The sequence below is a fragment of the Dermacentor andersoni genome, chromosome 2 (assembly GCF_023375885.2).
Source record: "Dermacentor andersoni chromosome 2, qqDerAnde1_hic_scaffold, whole genome shotgun sequence".
Taxonomy (NCBI): domain Eukaryota; kingdom Metazoa; phylum Arthropoda; class Arachnida; order Ixodida; family Ixodidae; genus Dermacentor; species Dermacentor andersoni.
The window spans coordinates 190,102,541-190,123,031 of NC_092815.1; the positions used below are offsets into that span (position 1 = coordinate 190,102,541).

The 20,491-nt window shown below is 50.1% G+C and overlaps 1 protein-coding gene across 1 annotated transcript in view; it reads right to left on the reverse strand.

Annotated features, from left to right (window-relative positions):
- LOC126540298 (beta-1,3-galactosyltransferase 1-like) overlaps window positions 1–20,491 on the reverse strand; it is a 95,295-nt gene that overhangs the window by 16,727 nt on the left and 58,077 nt on the right. The window contains exon 2 of the mRNA XM_050187100.2: window positions 12,022–12,839. Coding sequence (XP_050043057.1) covers window positions 12,022–12,839 — 818 coding nt within the window. The remainder of the gene's footprint in view (window positions 1–12,021; window positions 12,840–20,491) is intronic.

Sequence of the window (20,491 nt, forward strand, 5' to 3'; positions counted from 1 at the left end):
GCTGTAGAAGGACAGCACTGATCCCATGGCCACTGGCGTCGGTGTGCACATACGTTTGTGTGTTCCCATCGAAGTGACAGAGGACGGGGTCGAATGCTGAGACTTGCTTGAGGGCTTGGAAAGAAAGTTCGCAGTCGTCTGTCCAAGCGAAAGCAATGCGCGACGTCAGCATTTTGTGCAGTGGCGACGCCATGGCAGCAAAAAACTGATGAAACGGCAGAAGTAGGATGTCAGACCCAAGAAACTTCTTGTTTTTGATTATCGGGGCGAGGGAATCGAATGGCGGCAGCAACCCTGTCAGAATCTGGTCGCACGCCATCTTTACTGACAAGGTGACCCAACACTTCGGTGTTTTTTCTCGCAAAATGGAATTTTTTGGTGCTGAGTTGGAGGTCAGCGTTGCAGATGTATGTCAAAACTTCGCCGAAACGCTCAAGGTGTTGATGAAAAGTTCCATAAAAGATAACGATGTCATCGGAATAACACAAACTGGTCTTCCACTTAAGGCCGCGTAAAACTGTGTCCATCATGCGTTCAAATGTTGCAGGAGCATTACATAAACCGAAGGACATTACGTTGAACTCGTAAAGTCCGTCTGGTATTGCAAATGCGTTCTTGTACTTGTCCGCCTCGTGCATAGGTATTTGCCAATACCCGGATCAGAGGTCTAGACTTGAGAAATATTCGACGTCTTGGAGGGATTCAATAGCATCGTCCATTCTAGGCATAGGATATACGTCCTCGCGCGCGATCTTATTAAGTTCTCGATATTTGACGCAAAATCGTACGAAGCTGTCTTTCTTCCGGACCAGCGCAGAAGGAGACGACCAAGAACCCAGGAGCGGCTTGCACGAACATTTAATAAGGAAAGTAATAACAAATTTAAGAACGTCTTCTTAAGTGTTTCAAAGACAACGCATAGTCAGCACAAGAACGCATTCTTAAATTCGTGATAATTTTCGTTATTATACACGCCCGTGCAAGGCGCCCTGCACGGCCGCCGAATGATGTCTCTTTTGAGCATGTCATCAACGTTTTGCGCAATGATTTTCTATTCAGTGGAAAACACGCAGTACGGGCGGCGGTGTACAATCGAACTCCCTTAGGTTTCAATGCGATGCAATGCGACATAAGTATGCTCCAGAAGCTTGGAGTAAACGTCAAATAATGCGCTGTGTTTTTGCAGTAGGGCTAAAAGGTCTTTCTGCGCTGCAGTCAGATCTGGATTTATCGCGGCCGATAAAGCAGCTTTCGCAGCATTTTCATCAGTTGTGGTATAAAAAGGTGGTGATTCGGTGTGAAGAGATACTAGTGAAATAGGTTCGGTGTCAGTAAAGCAAGTCACGATTTCCTTACACACACAGCATCATTAAAACCCGCACTAAGCAACATATTGTCACGTGGTAGTGACGGTTAAGAAGGCAGCAAAACTGTGATTAATAAAACGAGCGTCTTATTGGGCGAACTTATGCCCTCAAAAACAGGCTACATTCAAAGAACAACGGTAGCGGCGGACACACTCGGCGATCGTTGAAAATTTGATCAACGGGTCAAGCGCGTCGGCTTTTATAGATCAGTCGTCGAATGTTCCAGAGTAATCGCTGGGACCCGCATGCCTTCCACAAATTTCTACGCCATTCGCGTCGCGCATACATGCAATCAGGGGCCGAATCTTATAACGGTTCGGAATACGAACCGTTCGCTTCGCCGCTTACGTCACTAAATGTGCCACTCCCAAGCCGCTGGTGGAAGAAGGGGAGGACGCGACCAATACATGAGAGGGTGCCACCTCTGATGTGTACGTCATTATATGAGGCGCTAATCGAGGAATTGCGGAATGTTTCTGCTTGCTAAATAAATGTGAAATATAAATTAAATATTATACGCCAAATTCTGAAGTATAAAGGTGTGGTGCCTGGCGTTTACGCAATGCAGAAGCAATTTATTAATGTCATTCTTTTTCACTCTCATCCGACAGGCGGTATAGCAAGCGTAAATACATTACGCTTGCAACACTATGTCGTCTGCTACCAGGAGCTCGCACGATGCACGCAACAGGAACGCACTGCCAGCACTTTTAAGTAGCGAGCGCGACAAAACCGCGAACTGGTTCTTAGGGACACCTTTACTTGCCGACCATATCAATTTTCCTTCTTTTTTCGCCCTTCGTCATCGGCTCGGACATGACTCGCTCGCCGCCGCGCTGCCGCTATCCCTGCGATCTGTGCTCCACGGCGCGTCGCGTGATAAAAGCAATGGAACTAGAAATCGAACATTACGATATACGGGCCCTGCATTGCCTGCGCGAAGTAAAGTTGAAGAGTGCTGTGCTGACGGTGCGCGCTGTGCCGAGAAATTGAGGAACAAAGTGTGGCACTCCCGAACTAGAGAAAAAAGGGCGGCGAAATAAGAGATCTCCGCAATATCTACCCATCCTGACTGTAGTTTTATCAGCCGAACGAAGGAAGCGCTGAACCAGCCTAGGTTGAACCCTTCTGATTGATGAACGGCTATCTGCGAGATATTCACGCTGGCGATAGCACTGGGAATTCAATCTCACCATGCAAATATCTCCTTGGCATTGGCTTTGAAGCGGAGTTCACGGGAAAACTGACCCAGCCCTTTTCCCGGCCAACACAGTAATTGCGAGAGCAACTTTGTGGACAGTGTCGGCAGCAGAGATCTAGGCCATTCCGATGAATGCTTCGCGTCCGACCGACCTCTGGGAGCTGCAGGCCGGTGGCGATGAACCGCAGCGCGCAGTATTCCTTCCTCTTAGTGGAATGACCACTGGTACGCTTGAACTCGAGTCTCCTCCATTTGATAGCGTAGCCTGCAAAAGATCTACCTAGAAAGCCGGCAAGGGCGGTGCAACTCATTATCCGTCACTTCTTCGAACGCGTATCGCACTTCCAGCCGTGATCGACACCAAAAGAGCAACGCCAAGCACACGGCGAAGGCAAGTAATAGCCTCCGAAGCAACCAACGCACGCGCGCGCGACGCCCGCGTGTCTCCGGGGTCGCACGGCCAGGGTCGCAAGCCAACAGCCAAGCCACAACAACGGAACCCAAAGCGGACTACCCCTTCGCCGGTTCCTACGACCGGTTCGCTTTGAAGGTGATTGACAGATGCGTGACGTATTCAAAAAATGCGATACCGCCCCGCTGCCTCTGACACCTGCGACGTAATCAAACTTTTGGCCAATCAGGTGAGGCCAAAGGAACGTTTCCCCAACCGAACCGTTATAACATTCGGCCCCAGATTACACAAGGTTCGGCGACAACAGACAGCGGATAGAAACACCGATAACATTCCAGAAACTTCCGACACATGCAAGCGCGTCCTGCGCTGTGTGATAACATTTGTTAGGCGGTGATACGTGTCGCCCGATAAAGATAAGTACACGTGTCAATACCCCCCTCTTAAAAAGCATCGACCCGTTGCTGCAAACAAACGAAAGTAATAAAGAAGCGCTCGTAGCAAAGAAAATAAGAAAAGTTCGTCAGTGTCCGTAAAAGGGTTTAAGACGCACCACGTGGACCACTTCAGATCGTGCGCGGCGCCGCTGTGAATGCGGAATGCCGTCGGGCACGACCTCATAGTCCAGTGCGCCAATACGTCGGATGACCTTGTAGGGTCCGAAATAGCGTCGCAATAGTTTCTCACTCAGTCCTCGTTGGCGTATCGGGGTCCATACCCAAACACGGTCGCCGGGTTGGCACTCGGCGAAGCGTCGTCGGAGGTTGTAGTCTCGGCTGTCGGTACGCTGCTGGTTCTTGATCCGTAGGCGGGCGAGCTGTCGAGCTTCTTCGGCGCGCTGGAGACAGGTAGCGACGTCAAGAATCTCCTCGTCAGTGACGTGCCGCAGCATGGCGTCGAGCGTCGTCGTCGGGTTCCTGCCGTAAACCAGCTTCAACGGCGTGATCTGTGTTGTTTCTTGCACAGCCGTGTTGCAAGCGAATGTTACGTACGGCAGGACGGCATCCCAGGTCTTGTGTTCGACGTCGACGTACATTGCTAGCATGTCGGCGAGGGTCTTATTCAGGCGCTCCGTAAGACCATTCGTCTGTGGGTGGTAGGCCGTTGTCCTCCTGTGCGTTGTCTGATTGTATTGCAGAATGGCTTGGGTGAGCTCCGCTGTGAAGGCCGTTCCTCTGTCGGTGATGAGGACTTCTGGGGCGCCACGTGGCAGCAGGATGTTTTCGACAAAGGATTTCGCCACTTCGGCTGCGCTACCGTTCGGCAGTGCTTTAGTTTCAGCGAAGCGGATGAGGTAGTCCGTCGCCACGACGATCCACTTATTTCCGGTTGTTGACGTCGAAAAGAGTCCAAACAAGTCCATCCCGATCTGCTGGAATGGTCGGCAAGGAGGTTCGATTGGGTGTAGCAATCCCGCTTGCCTTGTCTGTGGTGTCTTGCGTCGCTGACAGTCTCGGCATGTTCTGACATAACGGGCGACGTCGGCGGTCAGGCGCGGCCAATAATACCTTTCCTGTATCCTCGATGGTGTCCGGGAAAATCCGAGGTGTCCAGCTGTCGTATCGTCATGCAGGGCATGCAATACTTCTGGACGCAGTCCTGACGGGACAACAAGAAGGTAGTTGGCGCGCACTGGTGAGAAGTTCTTCTTTACTATTAGGTTCTTTTGAAGCGAGAACGAAGACAATCCTCGCTTAAGTGCCCTAGGGACAACGTCGGTGTGCCCTTCCAAATACTCGACGAGGTTTTTCAACTCCGGGTCTGCTCGCTGCTGTTCAGCGAAGTCTTCCGCGCTTAAAATGCCAAGGAAGGCGTCATCTTCGTCATCTTGCGGCGGCGAGTTAATGGGGGCGCGTGATAGGCAATCGGCATCAGACTGTTTTAGGCCGGACTTATAGGTTACAGTGATATCATATTCGTGCAGTCTTAGGCTCCACCGCGCCAGCCGTCCTGAAGGATCCTTTAAATTCGCTAGCCAACACAAGGCGTGATGGTCGCTGACGACTTTGAATGGCCTGCCATATAGGTAAGGGCGAAATTTCGCTGTAGCCCAAACGATGGCGAGGCAATCCTTTTCGGTTGTAGAATAATTGCCTTCCGCTTTTGACAACAACCGGCTAGCGTAAGCTATCACGTGTTCATGTCCATCTTTTCTCTGCACTAGGACGGCACCGAGGCCTAGGCTACTGGCGTCAGTGTGCATTTCGGTATTGGCGTCCTCGTCGAAGTGCGCAAGTACTGGCGGCGACTGCATGCGTCGTTTGAGTACTTGAAATGCTTCGGCCTGCGGCGTTTCCCACTTGAACTCGACGTCACATATAGTTAGCTGTGTCAGCGGCTCAGCGATGCGTGAAAAGTCCTTGACAAAGCGCCTATAGTAGGCACACATGCCAAGGAATCTACGCACTGCCTTTTTGTCGATGGGCTGCGGGAACCTTGCGATGGCAGCTGTCTTCTGCGGGTCGAGGCGGACTCCAGACTTGCTGATGACGTGGCCTAGGAACAGAAGTTCATCGTAAGCGAAGCGGCACTTTTCTGGCTTCAGAGCGAGCCCTGATGACTTGATGGCCTCTAGTACTGTCGCTAGCCGCCTAAGGTGATCGTCGAAATTTCCGGCGAAGACGACGACGTCATCCAAGTAAACAAGACAGGTCTGCCACCTCAGTCCTGCTAACACCGTGTCCATGACGCGCTGGAACGTTGCAGGCGCCGAGCACAGTCCGAATGGCATGAATTTGAACTCGTAGAGGCCGTCTGGAGTGATGAAGGCGGTCTTTTCGCGATCTCTCTCGTCGACTTCTATTTGCCAGTAGCCAGACTTGAGATCCATCGACGGGAAGTATTTTGTGTCGCAGAGCCGATCTAATGCGTCGTCTATCCGTGGTAAGGGGTATACATCCTTCTTTGTGATCTTGTTCAGTCGATGATAATGGACGCAGAAACGTAAGGTTCCGTCCTTTTTCTTCACCAAGACAACAGGGGATGCGCACGGGCTTTTCGACGGCTGGATGATGTCGTCGCACAGCACTTCGTCAACTTGTTCTCTTATAGCATTCCCGTTCTCGGGGCGAAACTCGCTAAGGGCTCTGGCGGAGTGGTCGAGCGCTCCTCGGTGATTATGCGATGCTTGGCGACTGGTGTTTGTCGAATCCTCGATGACGTCGAAAAGCAGCCTTTGTATCGTCGGAGCAGACTTCTGAGCTGTTGTTGCTTAATCATGGGGAGACATGGATTAATGTCGTAGTCTGGTTCGGGAACCATGGTCGTCGGGGTAGATACGGCGGAATCCGAGAGGACAAACGCATTGCTGGTTTCCAGAATTTCTTAGATGTACGCGATCGTCGTGCCCTTGTTGATGTGCTTGAACTCCTGGCTGAAGTTTGTCAGCAACACTTCAGTTTTCCCTCCGTGCAGTCGAGCGATCCCTCTTGCGACGCAAATTGCACGGTGTAGCAGTAGACGTTGGTCACCCTCGATGACGCCTTCTACGTCGGCATTTGTTTTGGTGCCGACGGAAATGACAATGCAGGAGCGAGGCGGGATGCTGACTTGACTTCCGAGCACGCTTAAAGCATGGTGACTACGAGAGCTCTCCGGTGGTATCGCTCGATCTTCCGACAGCTTTATCGACTTCGACTTCAGGTCGATGATTGCGCCGTGTCGGTTCAGGATGTCCATGCCGAGAATGATGTCTCGTGAACACTGTTTGGAGGATAACGAAGGTCCCAGGGTAAGTCCGGTCATGAACGGTAATTCTTGCCGTGCAGATTCCAGTCGGCGTGATGAGGTGTCCTCCGGCGGTCCGAATTTGAGGGCCTTCCCATTCAGTTTTAACTTTCTTCAACTGGGCGGCGATGTGTACACTCACTACGGAGTAATCTGCCCCTGTGTCCAATAAGGCGGTAACTGCGTGGCCGTCGAGAAGCACGTCGAGGTCGGTGGTTCCTTGTCTGGTGACGTTGCAGCTAGGTCTTGGCGTCGGATGACGGTTGCGTCGTGTTGAACTGAAGCTGGAACGTCGCGTCGACAAGTCGTCTTTCGTCGGTGTAGTCTTGGCTTCCTGACTTCGTCGGGACGGCGGCATGTCGTCATTAGGTCGTCGAGATGGCCTCTACGTCGTGTTCGTGGGCGGCGGAGGATCTTCGTCAGTTCGACGAACAGCAACCGCACCTCCATCGGTTGCTACTTTTAGTTTTCCGGATATGGGCTCGCAGAGCGGCCCCGGGCTGGGTCGGTGTATGGTCGGCGCTGCGGCGACACGTAGCGGCCTGGTGACGGCGAACGGGACGGTCGCCGAGGGCTCCACTGAGTGGCGGCGAGGTAGTCATCGATATCGCGAGGTCGTTCGCCAATCTGTGGTCGAGGCACGTTAACCGCGAACCCTCAGAGTCCCATCTCCCGGTATGGGCATCGGCAGTAGACGTGACCCGCCTCTCCGCAGTGGTAGCAGAGCGGGCGGTGGTCACGAGCGTGCGAAATGTCCGTCTTCCTCGCGTAGCGGCGCTGGGCGATGGGTGGGCGTGCTGGCGGCGGCGGCGGCGGTGGACGACGGAATTGTGGCGTTAAAGGGCCCTGGCGCGGTCGTGCAGGGGGGCCTTGACGGCGGGCGACGGCGGCCTGGGTCATCGCTTCCGGCTGGGGCGGGGGTGATTCCGGTTGCACCTCAGGAACTCCAAGGGATCGCTCAAGCTCATCTTTGACGATTTCGGCGATTGAGGCTACTTGAGGCTGCGACCTGCAGCTCTTCTCGTACGACCGCTCTGATAGTCTCGCGCAGATCGTCGGTGGCCAGTAATTGTATTCCTATGTAGTTGGTAGAGTTCGTGCGGTGGTTGAATTGCCGGTTCCGCATTTCGAGTGTCTTCTCGATGTTGGTGGCTTCGCGAAGGAACTCTTCTACCGTCGTCGGTGGGCTTCGTATCATTGCGCCGAAAAGTTCTTCCTTCACACCACGCATGAGAAGGTGGACTTTCTTCTCCTCAGTCATATATGGGTCGGCGTGGCGGAACAGACGGTTCATTTCTTCCGTGAAGATGGCAACGTTCTCGTTAGGTAGCTGCACTCGGGCGTCCAGCATGGCTTCGACCCTTTCCTTGCGCACGACGCTCGTAAAGGTGCGCAGGAAGCCGCTACGAAACACGTCCCATGTTGTCAAGGTCGACTCCCGGTTCTCAAACCACGTTCTGTCGGCGTCTTCTAAGGCAAAGTATACATTCCGCAACTTGTCATCGGAGTCCCAGTTGTCGAAAGTCGCGATTCGTTCGTAGGTCTCCAGCCAGGATTCCGGGTCTTCAGTCGCTGCTCCATGGAAGGTCGGTGGGTCCCGAGGTTGTTGTAGCATAACGGGGGACGCTGGGGCAGCCATTGGGGTTGTTTTGACTAGGATCTTCTTTGTCGTCTCAGGTAGAAGTCCGTGCTCTGGGGGCAGTCCTTGCAGTCTGCGGCTAGCACGTTCGTCTTGGGCGATGTTGGTTTTGTCCTCGGACTTCGGGCTTGGATCGCGGCTTTGTGGGGGCGTTCGGTACATGAACACACTAGCACCTCCACCAGATGTCACGTGGTGGCGACGTTGAAGAACACAGTAGCAATACTGTGAAAGACAAAACTAACTTTTATTGGGCGAACCTGTGCCCACAAGACAGGCTACACTTATAGCACAACGATAGCGACGAGCACGGTCGGCGATCGTCGAAAATCTGATCAACGGGTCAAGCGCGGCGGCTTTTATAGATCAGTTGTCGAATGTTCCAGAGTAATCGCTGGGACCCGCATGCCTTCCACAAAGTTCTACGCCATTCGCGTCGCGCATACATGCAAGCAGATTACGCAAGGTTCGGCGACAACAGACAGCGGATGGAACCATCGATAACATTCCAGAAACTTCCGACACATGCAAGCGCGTCCTGCGCTGTGTGATAACATTTGTTAGGCGTTGAAACGTGTGGCCCGATAAAGACAAGTACACGTGTCAATATGCACGCGAAACACGGACTTGTGGTTTACACCGCGTTTCCGCACGAACTACAAGTTACAAACTTTTGAACATTAGTTACTTAGTATTTTAAACATGTACAAGCATACCATGGGCTTTACTTTGAAACAGCTTGAAGAATACATCCGAAACTTGTAACTTTATAATACTGTTAACTGTCAGGATGCAATGTCCACTGCACAAGTGGTTTTATTTTCAATCTCGACTAAACTTCGAACCTGTATTATTGTTGGAAATTGATATGTTATAAATTTTTATTGTTGGTATATCTGTGAGCTGTTGAAGTCTAATCGGTTTATTTGTGTATTTATAATATATGCGAATGTTAGTATATGTGGAAGAATATCTGCATGTCACCTCTATGTGTTATTAATGGCCATGTTTTATCATTAATCTATCTCATCTACTGAATGTCACCACTGCTAAAAGTTTCCAGGTTGCCCGGGTCAAGTCAAGCTGTCCAAAAACAGCTCTTTGCCCCGGTATCCCTACCAGAAATATCTATTTTTTTTCTTGATGATAAAGCTGAAATGAAATGAAATGAAATGAAGTCACAGTTGTGGCCTGGGAGAGCACAACTGGCGAAGAAGTAGGGTTAACTACAGCGATCAACGTTCTACCACCGGGAAACCGCACCAGGATAAGAGGAATGCTAAGCCCACCAGATATGCAGCGAACGTTCGATGCAAGGAACACATCACTATTAACAATGTTGTCGGAAGTCAGTGCTAAAATACGCTCATTGCCCGGAGGAATGGAACAGTCGGTAGACGTGACGAAACGCAGGTTGTGAACATCGACATCGGATGAAGATTCAATCTCCGTCATGAATAATTAGCTGACGGTAAGATATTAAAGCTGACGCTGAAGACGTCTCCTCCCAAAATCATTGCGTGGGTATACAAAGACGGCATGACAAGCTGAATCCGGTGAAAGATGCCATAAATGAAAACACGCCCAGTGCAAACACCGGAGGGCTGAATAAGAGCTGCATTAGGACAACGAAGGGGATGGCCATTATATGGCCTCTTCACCTTTCGCAAGCGAGAACACAAGTCAGTACTAATAACGGAAAGCGATGCATGCATCCGTGTCAGTCAAGGCTTCAGTCCGCACACCTTCAAAACACCAAAAATACAATTGACGGGCGCTCCGAAGGCGTTTCATGTTGTCCAAAGGATGCAGCTTTCACTCCTGCCAGCTGCACCATTTAGTTTTCCGGGCGGTGATCGGAGGTTGAAGTAGCCGGTTGAATGAGGGAAGTGGAGCGCCGCATCGGTGATGTAGTGCGGCGACGAGGAGAACGCAATGAACCGGCAGTGTTGAATTGCTGCCGAGATGGGGAACTTCGTGGATAATTGAAGTAGGAGCCCCGAGGTTGTGGTACAGCGGCAGAAAACTCATCCCTTTCAAATCCGGCATAGCGATGTCGTTCATCTTGTTGACGGCGTCGGCAAAACAGCCTTGAAATGTGGCCACGGATGCCGCAATTGTAACAAACAGGTCGAAGTGGGCTTCAGGCGTTGTAACACTGAAGCGGCGGTAGTCTTGCTGGGAGAGGATTCAGGGAACCGTAGATTACAGGTGCCTGCTTTCGTGGCAGCTGCGAGGGTGGCGCTATAGAGGCAACCTTAGTAAAATGGCGTATGTATGGGGTGTATAAGCACGGGACTTGCGGGCTCGTCTCGGCAGGTATTTCTTCCCTCACGACATGGCGTAGGCAGCCACCAGGAGGCGTCACATGGACCTCAGGATGGATTGACGAAACTTATGCGTGAAGTTCCTGTCGGATAATATAGCGGATCAGTGCACGTGGTTCGCCGTCGTTGGACAACCTGAAATCAGATGTGTCAGGGTGTAAGCGGGTCATACTTTCACGATTCACAGGCAGCAGGAACTGGAAAATCAGGGCAGGACACTTTAATTATAGGTAAACTGAAAACGATTAGGCAGGGACATCGTCTTTTCTTCTGCAATGCGCGAGAGCTTCGTGTTTCTCTACGTGCCGCGCATTCGACGTAGCAATATGAATCTGATCGAGGTGCTGACACGTAATGATGATGTCCGCGATGGTAGTGGGGTTCTGCACTGCAAGAGCATTGAATGCCTCAGTCCCAATGCCCTTGAGCAGGTGGCGTACACGGTCATTCTCTGTCACTGAGATATTCACACGGCGGCAGAGGGCGAGGACATCGTCTATGTACTAAGCGTATGATTCTCCCGTGTGCTGAACCTGCTCAGCAAGTTTCGTGGCGTTACCTGAGCGTACAGAAAGTTCGCGAAAATCTAGCGTAGGTGCTGTTTTAACGTGATTCAGTTTACGAAATCGAGCTCGTTTTTATAAAACCAAGTTTTGTGACGCCGGTTAGATAGAATATGACGTGCGCAAGTTTTGCAGATTCATCTCAGTGGTTAAAGGAACTCATGCGCTCGTACTGCTGCAACCAGTATTCAACGTCGTCACTGCGAAGTCGAGCAAACACCCGTGGATCCTTCGGAGGGGTGGTGACCGTCCAAGAAGGGCTTCCCGCCGGAGCAGGCAAGGTGAGTGTAGCGGCATCGGTCTGCTGGTCTTGCGGTATGGTAGAGTGCAGTTGGTAGAGGCGGCGTCCCGAGCGGAGCTCCAAGGATGTAGTGTAGTTGAAGCTGGAGAGGGACCGGGAGCAAGAGGATTGACGAACAGGACAGCACCCTCCACCACTTGCGAAACAACGTTTAGGCCATCAGACTATTCCTCATTCTCTCGAGCGAATGCCCCACGACACAGGCCCAAAACGATGATGATAAGTATGTACATATGAGGAGATGAAGCGCATGAATAATGCCCACAATATATGTAATCCACTAGCGCATGGCTGCCTTCTCACACTTCACGCACATACACCTATTTTCCACTTTGACACTTCTAATGCTAACGCATTAAAAATGAAACACTTAACTGTGTAATTTCTATAGGGTCGTTTGAAGTTTCCCGCTTCTTGCAATAAGCCCGATCCGTCTCTTTCGTAAACCTATCTTCGGCGCATAACATTTGAATTCATGTACTTACGCGTATCTCTTGCAGTTCTCTTGCACCCAGCGTAGCCCCGTCACCGTGGACAGGGACAGGTTGTAGTAAGAGTCCACGAAGTTGGACTGCACCAGGTCACCGTGACGGCTCGCCTCGTCGCGGAGCCTGTACTCCAGCACGGGGTCCGGACTCGTGCCCAGCACGAAGCCCAGGCGGCACAGGGCCGTGCCTCCAGCCGCGGAGTCGTTGCGCCGGCACACCGACCCCCAGGTGTCCCTGACGAGCGCGCGTCGCTCGAAGTTTTTGACCGCCGACTGGACGAGCACGAGAAAGTGGACGTTGCTGTTGCCGGAGCACAGCTCCGGATTGAGCGTGAAGCGGTACTTGGAAGGGTCGTACGGCGGCAGCCACGTCGGCTTCGGTCTGGACGCCTTCTTGCTTCTCTTGGAGGCGGCTGCGGCGGCGACTCTGTCCAGTCTCTTCAGGCTCTCCTCCAAGAGGACCGCACCTCGCCTGTTCTGCTCCGCCTTCTGAGCGATGAGGCGGAAGGCGGCGGGTTTAGCTCCCCGTTTCTGCACCTCGATCTTCTTGTTCGTCGCCTCCGCTGCCCCGCTAGCAGCGGGACGGCGACTTCGAGGCGCATAAGCTGCGCTGGGAGCGACGAGTGTTCGCAGCGGTTGCTTGCTGCGAAACACGGGCGCGCCGACCAGGGTCTCACTAACCGAGTTTCGGTTGGCGTGCTCCAGGTACAGGCGGTACGTGGAGCGCAGCAGATCCGGGAACTGAACGACCGCGGCGAACGCTGCCAGCGAGAGGACCAGGCCGAAGCAGGACTTGGTGGCGTAGCGAAGGCGTACCTGTTCGAACCGGCGGAAGAAAGGAACGAAGCGGTTCAGAAACGAAACAGTTTCGGCAGGCATTAGTCTTAGTTTGTTCTCGCAATGTTTAAAATACGGCTCAAGGTGTCCTGTAACGCCGAAGCAAGCAAGCGTGCAAGTTTGGATGACTCAGTAACGGTTGCTTTCGTTGGTCTTCACAGCGCATGCACGCATGGCTTAAAGATATCAAGGACAGGCAACAACGCTCTTTCACTCTCCACCTGCCCCTTATTTCCTATGTCTGTATGCGTTTTGAACACCGCCCAAATATAAACCGGAACGAAATTGGAAATCTAAATGACATAATTTACCGTTGTCGCAGGTCGTCTAAAGTACACAAGAAACTAAGTTGGCCCGGCCTTAGGACGTGCCAGCAGTTCATAATCCACAATTTTACGAAACCGACGTGACCAAGCTAACAACTTCACGTGAAGTGTAATTTAGCATGCTCATTTGTCTGTTTTAGAGACTCGCTCCAGTTACAGAAGCACAAACTCTACAAGCGGCGCATCCACGTTTTCCATGTGCATTAGGTTCTGTAAGAATTTCCAGGCATCTTTAACACACGTGTTTTGCAGTCTGCACATTTTCATGCGCTTGGAGTGCATGCGTTACTGTTGACCAGCAAAGTGTCAGCGTTTCCATGTTCGTGCCCTTCGTTAATGATCCTCCTTGTCCAGTTGTAGAAACTAATTGGCAACGCGGGAAGGGAAGGTCAAGGCGACGCGCTGGCGCAGTTCACGCGCGTGATTAAACAAAAAACAAAGAAAAAACTCCGTTTCCCGCTAAGCTCATGGCAGCTCTCTTTTGTTACTAAACCGATATTGAAGCAGTAAAATAAGTGAGCTTTCCGAGTGAAATCATGTATAACGCAGCCCGATATCATTTCTTTATATATATATATATATATATATATATATATATATATATATATATATATATATATATATATATATATATATATATATATATATATATATAGCGCCACGACCGATTGCGTTATCTTCGCCCCTACCTCAGCATCACTTAGCCATCCCTCGAATTGCGCAATTTTTCCATTCATCTATAAAGGAATCTAAGGTACAGCAAGTTGGTTAATTAAAGCTGGATTAGATTATTTGGCTTTACGTGCCAAAACCACTATCTGATTATGAGGCACGCCGGAGTGGGGGGATTCCGGAAATTCGGACCACCTGGTGTTCTTTAACGTGGACCTAAGTACCACGGGTGTTTTCGCATTTCGCCTCCATCAAAATGCGGCCGCCTTGGTCGGGATTCCATCCCGCCACTTCGTGCTTTGCAGCCCAACACCATAGCTACTAAATAAGCACGGCGGGTGGTTAATTAAAGCTATACTGCAGGACTGTTGCCGCAGGTAGCAGCGTATAGGTTGCAGCATAGGCGACGGTTCGAAAACGCAGTTCTCAGAAATCACCTTGTATTTATCCTTCAACGCTCGGCTCCAGAGAAAAATAAGAGAAACGAGAGACAGAGAGAGAGAGAGACGACCAAACAAAAGAAGAAAGTGCGCTTGCGGCGGTGTGTCCGCGGCGTTTCAAAGCACTCGACCTCATTGCAGCGTCCGTCTTCCCGCCGCCTAATGACAGGTGAAGCTAAGCCCGCGCACATTCGATGTCCGGTGCGACGTTCCCGCCGCGCTCGTGTATACGCATGATTTCGCAAGAGTGCATACGGCGCGGACAGACGGGCGCGCTGCTGGGTATTTTGCCGCGAAGCCGGACCTGAAGGGTGGAGGCGGCCGTCCGTCTGGGACAGGCAATCGTCGCGGCCGTTTACGATCGCCGAAGCGGGGGACGGCAATCGCACGGCGCTTGCATCCGCGTGGTCGAGGCTGGCGCTACATTCTCGTCTGCACGTGCGCTTATTTCGCTCGCAGAAGACGCTGGGGTCGAAAGCCGCTCAAAAATGCGTACGCGTGGCTGTGACGTACAACGAGGAATGCCAAGGTCGCGGCAAAATAAAAAAATAAACACCTAGTATGCCTGCGGTTGAGGCGAAAACCCGATTGTGCGCAGTTTTGAATCTTTGGAAGCAGTAGAAATAAATAACGGAGAAAACCAGTATCAAATCACTCTAACACCCAGCAGAAAGCGTAAAACCAGTTGATACAAAGTGCACACGCGCCGTTTCGGCCGGCAGAAGCTCCCATCCCTACAATCAAGACATACCATTCTAATCACCTCCACCACTCTCCTCATTCCGCAAGTTGCGTGGAGACGGGTTCGAGGCAATATCACCTTAGTTAGATGAGATCAATATCAACACAAAGTCAATAAGAAGATAACTTCCTGAGCTTGAAAGGGGGGAACTTTCAGATTTCCACCCTTATTCAGAGGGCAATTAATAGGAAGCCTTAGATCAGAGCCGACTCAGATTTTTCTATTCGAGCACAACTGAAAGCCAGGAGTACTCTGATTACACAAGCATTGAACTCATCTGAATGAAATGTGTTGCGTTTGAAAAGAACGCTAAGTTCTATTGACTCTTGGAAGCATAACGTTGACTTCATTTATAAAAATAAAACATGTTTTAGAAGCATTGCCGCACGCAGATAAATTAAAAAAAAAAAAAATACGCCGCGAACCAAGGTCTGAAAAGCAGATAACTGTTAAATTTCGAAGTTATTATTATTTTCTTTTCAAATGCTTTATTCACAAGTTATTTGCTTTGGTTCAGATCCGTGCATAAATCTTAATTTTGCCCGCTCTAGGTGTCCCAACAGAGGAAGTTTACACCTACAATAATTGCCATATTGTCACGTTGTATAGTGACCGTTGAAGGAAAACGTAGTGCCAGAACTGCGAGTAACGAAGTTAATTGCGTATTGTGCCAATTTGTGCCTGCGGAGAAACAATAGACACTCCATGCACAACATTAGCAGCGAGCACAGTCGTAGAACGTCGAAAACCTTGATCTACGGGTCAAGCGCATCGCCTATTTATACATGATTCGTCCTAGATTGTAACATAATCGCTGGTGCTCGTACACGCTATGTAGAATGTACACCACCATTCTCGCGGCGCATGCATATGACTACAGACAGGATTCCTTCGCTATAGAATCGTCGTTAACATACAACAATGCTGCGGTAAAGCTCTTGCACTAAACGATAACTTTGTAAATCCAGTTCGTTCTGATTCATAGTGAGCGAATAACAGGCCAAATTGACGAGGACGAGTAAGCGACACACACACATGGCTCTGTGTGTGTCGCCTACTCGTCTCGTCGTTGTTATGCGCTCACTATGAACTTTGTAACATGTGTTAGCCGGTGAAACACTCTCACCGGAGAAAAATTAATAAATGCGAGTGTCAATATTTTTCTTTTTTTTGCATTGCTGAGTTATGCAGCTGCAAAGTTAAGGCTTCTTTTGTCAGCAATATTCGTAAAAGGATTCATAGCGTCAATACAAAATGACAACCATTCCACTCTGTGAAGATGGAATGGCAGCCAAAGCTGACGACAATCAAAGCCCTCATACGAAAAACAAAGTGCTTTCGCTGCCATTCCATCTTGACAGAGTGGAACGGTGGTCATTTCTTGCGTTGCGAGTCTGGCGTCGTTGCTCGTTCGGAGGAGCCCGGGCTCGCGATTGTCGTTTTCGCTCAGCATCGCGGGAACGTTCTTCGTCGGTGGTCGTTCAGCGGCGGCGCCGTCTACGTTCTTGCTGCTCTTCACTCCGGCGCTCCTCGTACGCATGTTGTTCTTCGGGTGTGCAAACTATACGTGTCCGCCCCGTCGATAACGCAGCTGTTGAATGGCTCATACGCCCGTAGGCGCGGCCTCCCAATTACGACGACAGAAGAGAAGTGAATTCTACGCTGGAATGATGAGCGGCAATGGGGCCAGCTGTGGAAGACGACGACGCTCGTGCCATTGCTGATGATGATAATTTTTTGCACAACGGAGCCAGCTGTGGAAGACGACGACGACGAACGCGTGAGCAGTGGCACTAGAGCGTTTGCGCGGTTGGCGCCGATAATTTTTAAGTCCTTTTTGAAAAATTCGTACCAAACATTTTTTTTTCAAAAACATCTGTTCTTACCCGTGTGCCTGGGACCTCTGGGTCCCACGTGTGACAGGAATAGTTCAAGGGCGCGTTACAGGTTCCCAAGCCCACAGAGTTATGTGCCATTGACCTTGGACCCTTTCTGCACTATCACCAGGATCGGCCCACACGATGATTTTTCTGTTGCCGGACGCCTAAAAAAACTACGCAAGGTTCATCATATACAGCTTTCACTGTAAAAAAAAAAATATTGTCCCTACACTATTTGAAGCTCAAGATATTTTTTCTTTTGTAATGCAGCACAAGTCATCATTATTTCATTGCTGTCAAACGAAACAATTTAGCCGTCAATAATTTCTCTGTAAGTGCATTTGGCGCTCGTGTACATACTGTATCTTCATAAACAAAAGATTGCTCGTGTCAAGGTGAAGGTTCAACGTTCTCATTTTGCATACCCTCTACAAGAGAACAGATCATGTTGACATTATAAGACCACTACATTTAGGACAGCAGGAATTTACGCCATAACGTCTGTCTTGACCTTGCTCACAACAACGCCCACTCAAATGGGTCATACTGAACTACTCTCAAACGTCTCTGTTGAGCGTTTACTCCGCAAACATGACAGACATGATCACGGCCTATTATGTGGAGCACGATGAATATATACATAGGCGATAGCCTTTAATCGTGAAATATTGTTTTAGTGGATTCCTAGTCCCCGCGGCATTCTAGGCAACATAGATATCGTTGACAACGAGATATCCAATACCACTGTCGCGAAAGGGATGCATGCACCGGTTTACGTCAAATGTCACTGCGAATGTGGAGTGATAGTTGGTATGAAAGCGGTTGTCGAAACTCGTTCTGTTTCGGATCCAAAAATACAAATAAATATTTTAGTAACGTCAGCCCTTCTGTCGACACAGTAATACACAGATTACGTTTAGGCATTGCATACACAATGTGTTCTTTACACAGGTTAGGCCGAGCCAAAGCTGCAGTGTGCTCGGAATCGCAAGATATTTAGTACCTCTTATTGCACTGCAGTATTTATGTTTGGCACCGAAAAAAATGTGAAGGAATAAATTGCGTGCTCTGGACAGAAAGCCGCTCTGACGTGAAAAAATATATTTAACGACTGAGCAGCAAAGGGGCCCCGTTAGGACCTCAAAATAATTTTTGAAAGCGTCAAGAAAACTGCGGGTAAAGTGGAGCGGTGCAAAATTTTCTGCATGTTTTGCTTAAATGTCCCCGTGCTCAGTTTAAGGTTACCTTGAAGTGTCCCTTGATGTTGGTCTTGTTGCAGCCTGTGGTGTGACCTTTTATATACTGTAGACGGTGCTTCCTTGAAATACGAGCAAATTGCAAGTGGCCGCTGCATAATATTAGTTGACATTTCTTGCTGTGCCAACTCCGTGTTGTTTCAGCGTGCTAATTGAACTTTATGTGAACTGTATGCGCTGTAGCGCGTTCCGACTTTTATATGCCCCTTATTTTACAATTATATCTTGTTTGTTTGTGTGTTTGTTGAGCCCGCCTATCTTTTCTATATACTATTCTTCTCTTATTTGCTCGTTTCTTTGTTGCTGCCGGTCTACCTTTGCTATATGCTGTTGGCCTAACTGAGAAGGATTGACGCGCATCACCCATGATGCCAACCTCTCCTACACACATACTTAACAAACAAACAAACAAACAAACAAACAAACAAACAAGCAAACAAACAAACAAATTAGCGCATTTTCTACAAACCGCATGCAGTAAACCTTGCTTCCCAGCAAGAGACAAAGCGCCTTCCATTGCGCTGTTGGGAGTGTCCTTGCGGAGGCGTGTGTGATGAGTGACTCGCGTTTCTGCCGCGCATTTTCCGGCGTGTCGTCGGTCACACTCGGCGCTGGCTGGGAGGTAAACACGGCTCCAAGGGGTTGCGAACTTTTTTTAGCCATGATCACCGCTGAATGGAAGGTGAGGAATGGGCTTCGAGACGAAGCCATCCGTACACGCTCTTTACCTTCAGCTTCAACTTCGGACGTGTCGTTGGAGATAGCTGTGTTTTCACTCACTCAAGCACAGCTCACGCATGCAGATTTTGCGAGACGTCAGGACAAATATTGCACAAAAAAATTGTGTAAAACAAAAAGACGCCCTGTATATCCAGCACTTATATTCCACTAAACCACTACGCATGCCGAGGCGTTCCCCAAGGCGGTGTTCTAAGCCCTATTCTTTTCAACCTCGCGCTTCTTGGGCTGGCCGAATCCCTACCGGAAACAGTGAGTGTTTCAATTCTACGCCGACGACATCTGCATCTGGACATCAGCGGTCACTCGCCTGCAGGTTCGCGCACGGCTACAGAAAGCAGCAACACAGGCATCTGACTACCTTCACACACAAGGCCTTACCATCTCAACAGAAAAATGTGCATTAGTCACTTTTACGCGAAAAACGATGACTCCTTATCCAGTATGCATCAATGGTCAGCCTATCTCCTACAAGAGAAATCACCGGTTTTTGGGCGTCATTGTAGAGCGGGACCTCACTTGGAGCCCTCATGTGGCCCACTTAAAGAAGAAGCTCACATCTATTGTTCACGTCTTCAAGTTCATCGCCGGCAAAACATGGGGATCGTCAGTGGGCTCCATGCTACAGTTATATCGAGCACTGTTCATCGGATTCCTACGCTATAGCTCCCCCGTGCTGGCTAAAACATGCAAGTCAAATCTTCGAGAACTTCAGAGCGTGCAGGCACAGGCACTACGTGTTTGCCTCTAGAGGCCTTCCGCGCACCGCCTCGACAGCTGGAACCATTATAATCGCTCAAGACCATCCGATCACAACTTACATTAGCACCGAAACGCTTAGAGCCCATGTTCGTCATGTTTCACGGATGCAGTCAAGCTTTCTTGCGTGCCTGCCAGAACGACGACCACAGGCGTCCTTCTCCAACAAGGTCAACATCCATCGTGCCTCCTTACCATCGGGTTTCACACCCTCTGCACGTTCAACCTCAGCTTTGTGGGGTTTAAAACAACCTCAAGTGCGTCTTACGATTCCAGGGATAAGAAAGAAGACCGACCTGCCTACCTTGGCCTTGAAGCAAGCAGCTCTGGATTGTTTGCAAACTTTCTACTTTGATCGAGTACATATATATACGGATGGCTCATCCACTCAGACCAGCTCCACCAGCGCAGTGGTTATACCATCCCGTTCACTAAGCATCCAATACAAGATTTCTCACTTGACAACATCGACTAGTTCGGAGCTTGTTGCCCTCCGAGGTGCCGTTGATTATATTAATAACCAACCGGCTAATCGGTGGGCTATATTCTGCGATTCGAAGGCGGCCTTACAATGTCTTCTGGCATCTCTTCGTCGCGGGTCATGTGAACAACTCGTGTCGGAGATACGAGAAATGCACCATCACATGATCGCGAAAGGACACGACGTCGTGTTTCAGTGGCTGCCTGGTCATTGCGGTATCTCCGGCAACGACCTCGCTGACGAAGCTGCTAGAAAAGCTCACGAGGGAGCAACCCTTGTTTCAATACCTTTATCGCGGACCGACGCAGCCCAACACTTAGGCAAGCTAGCGCACTCT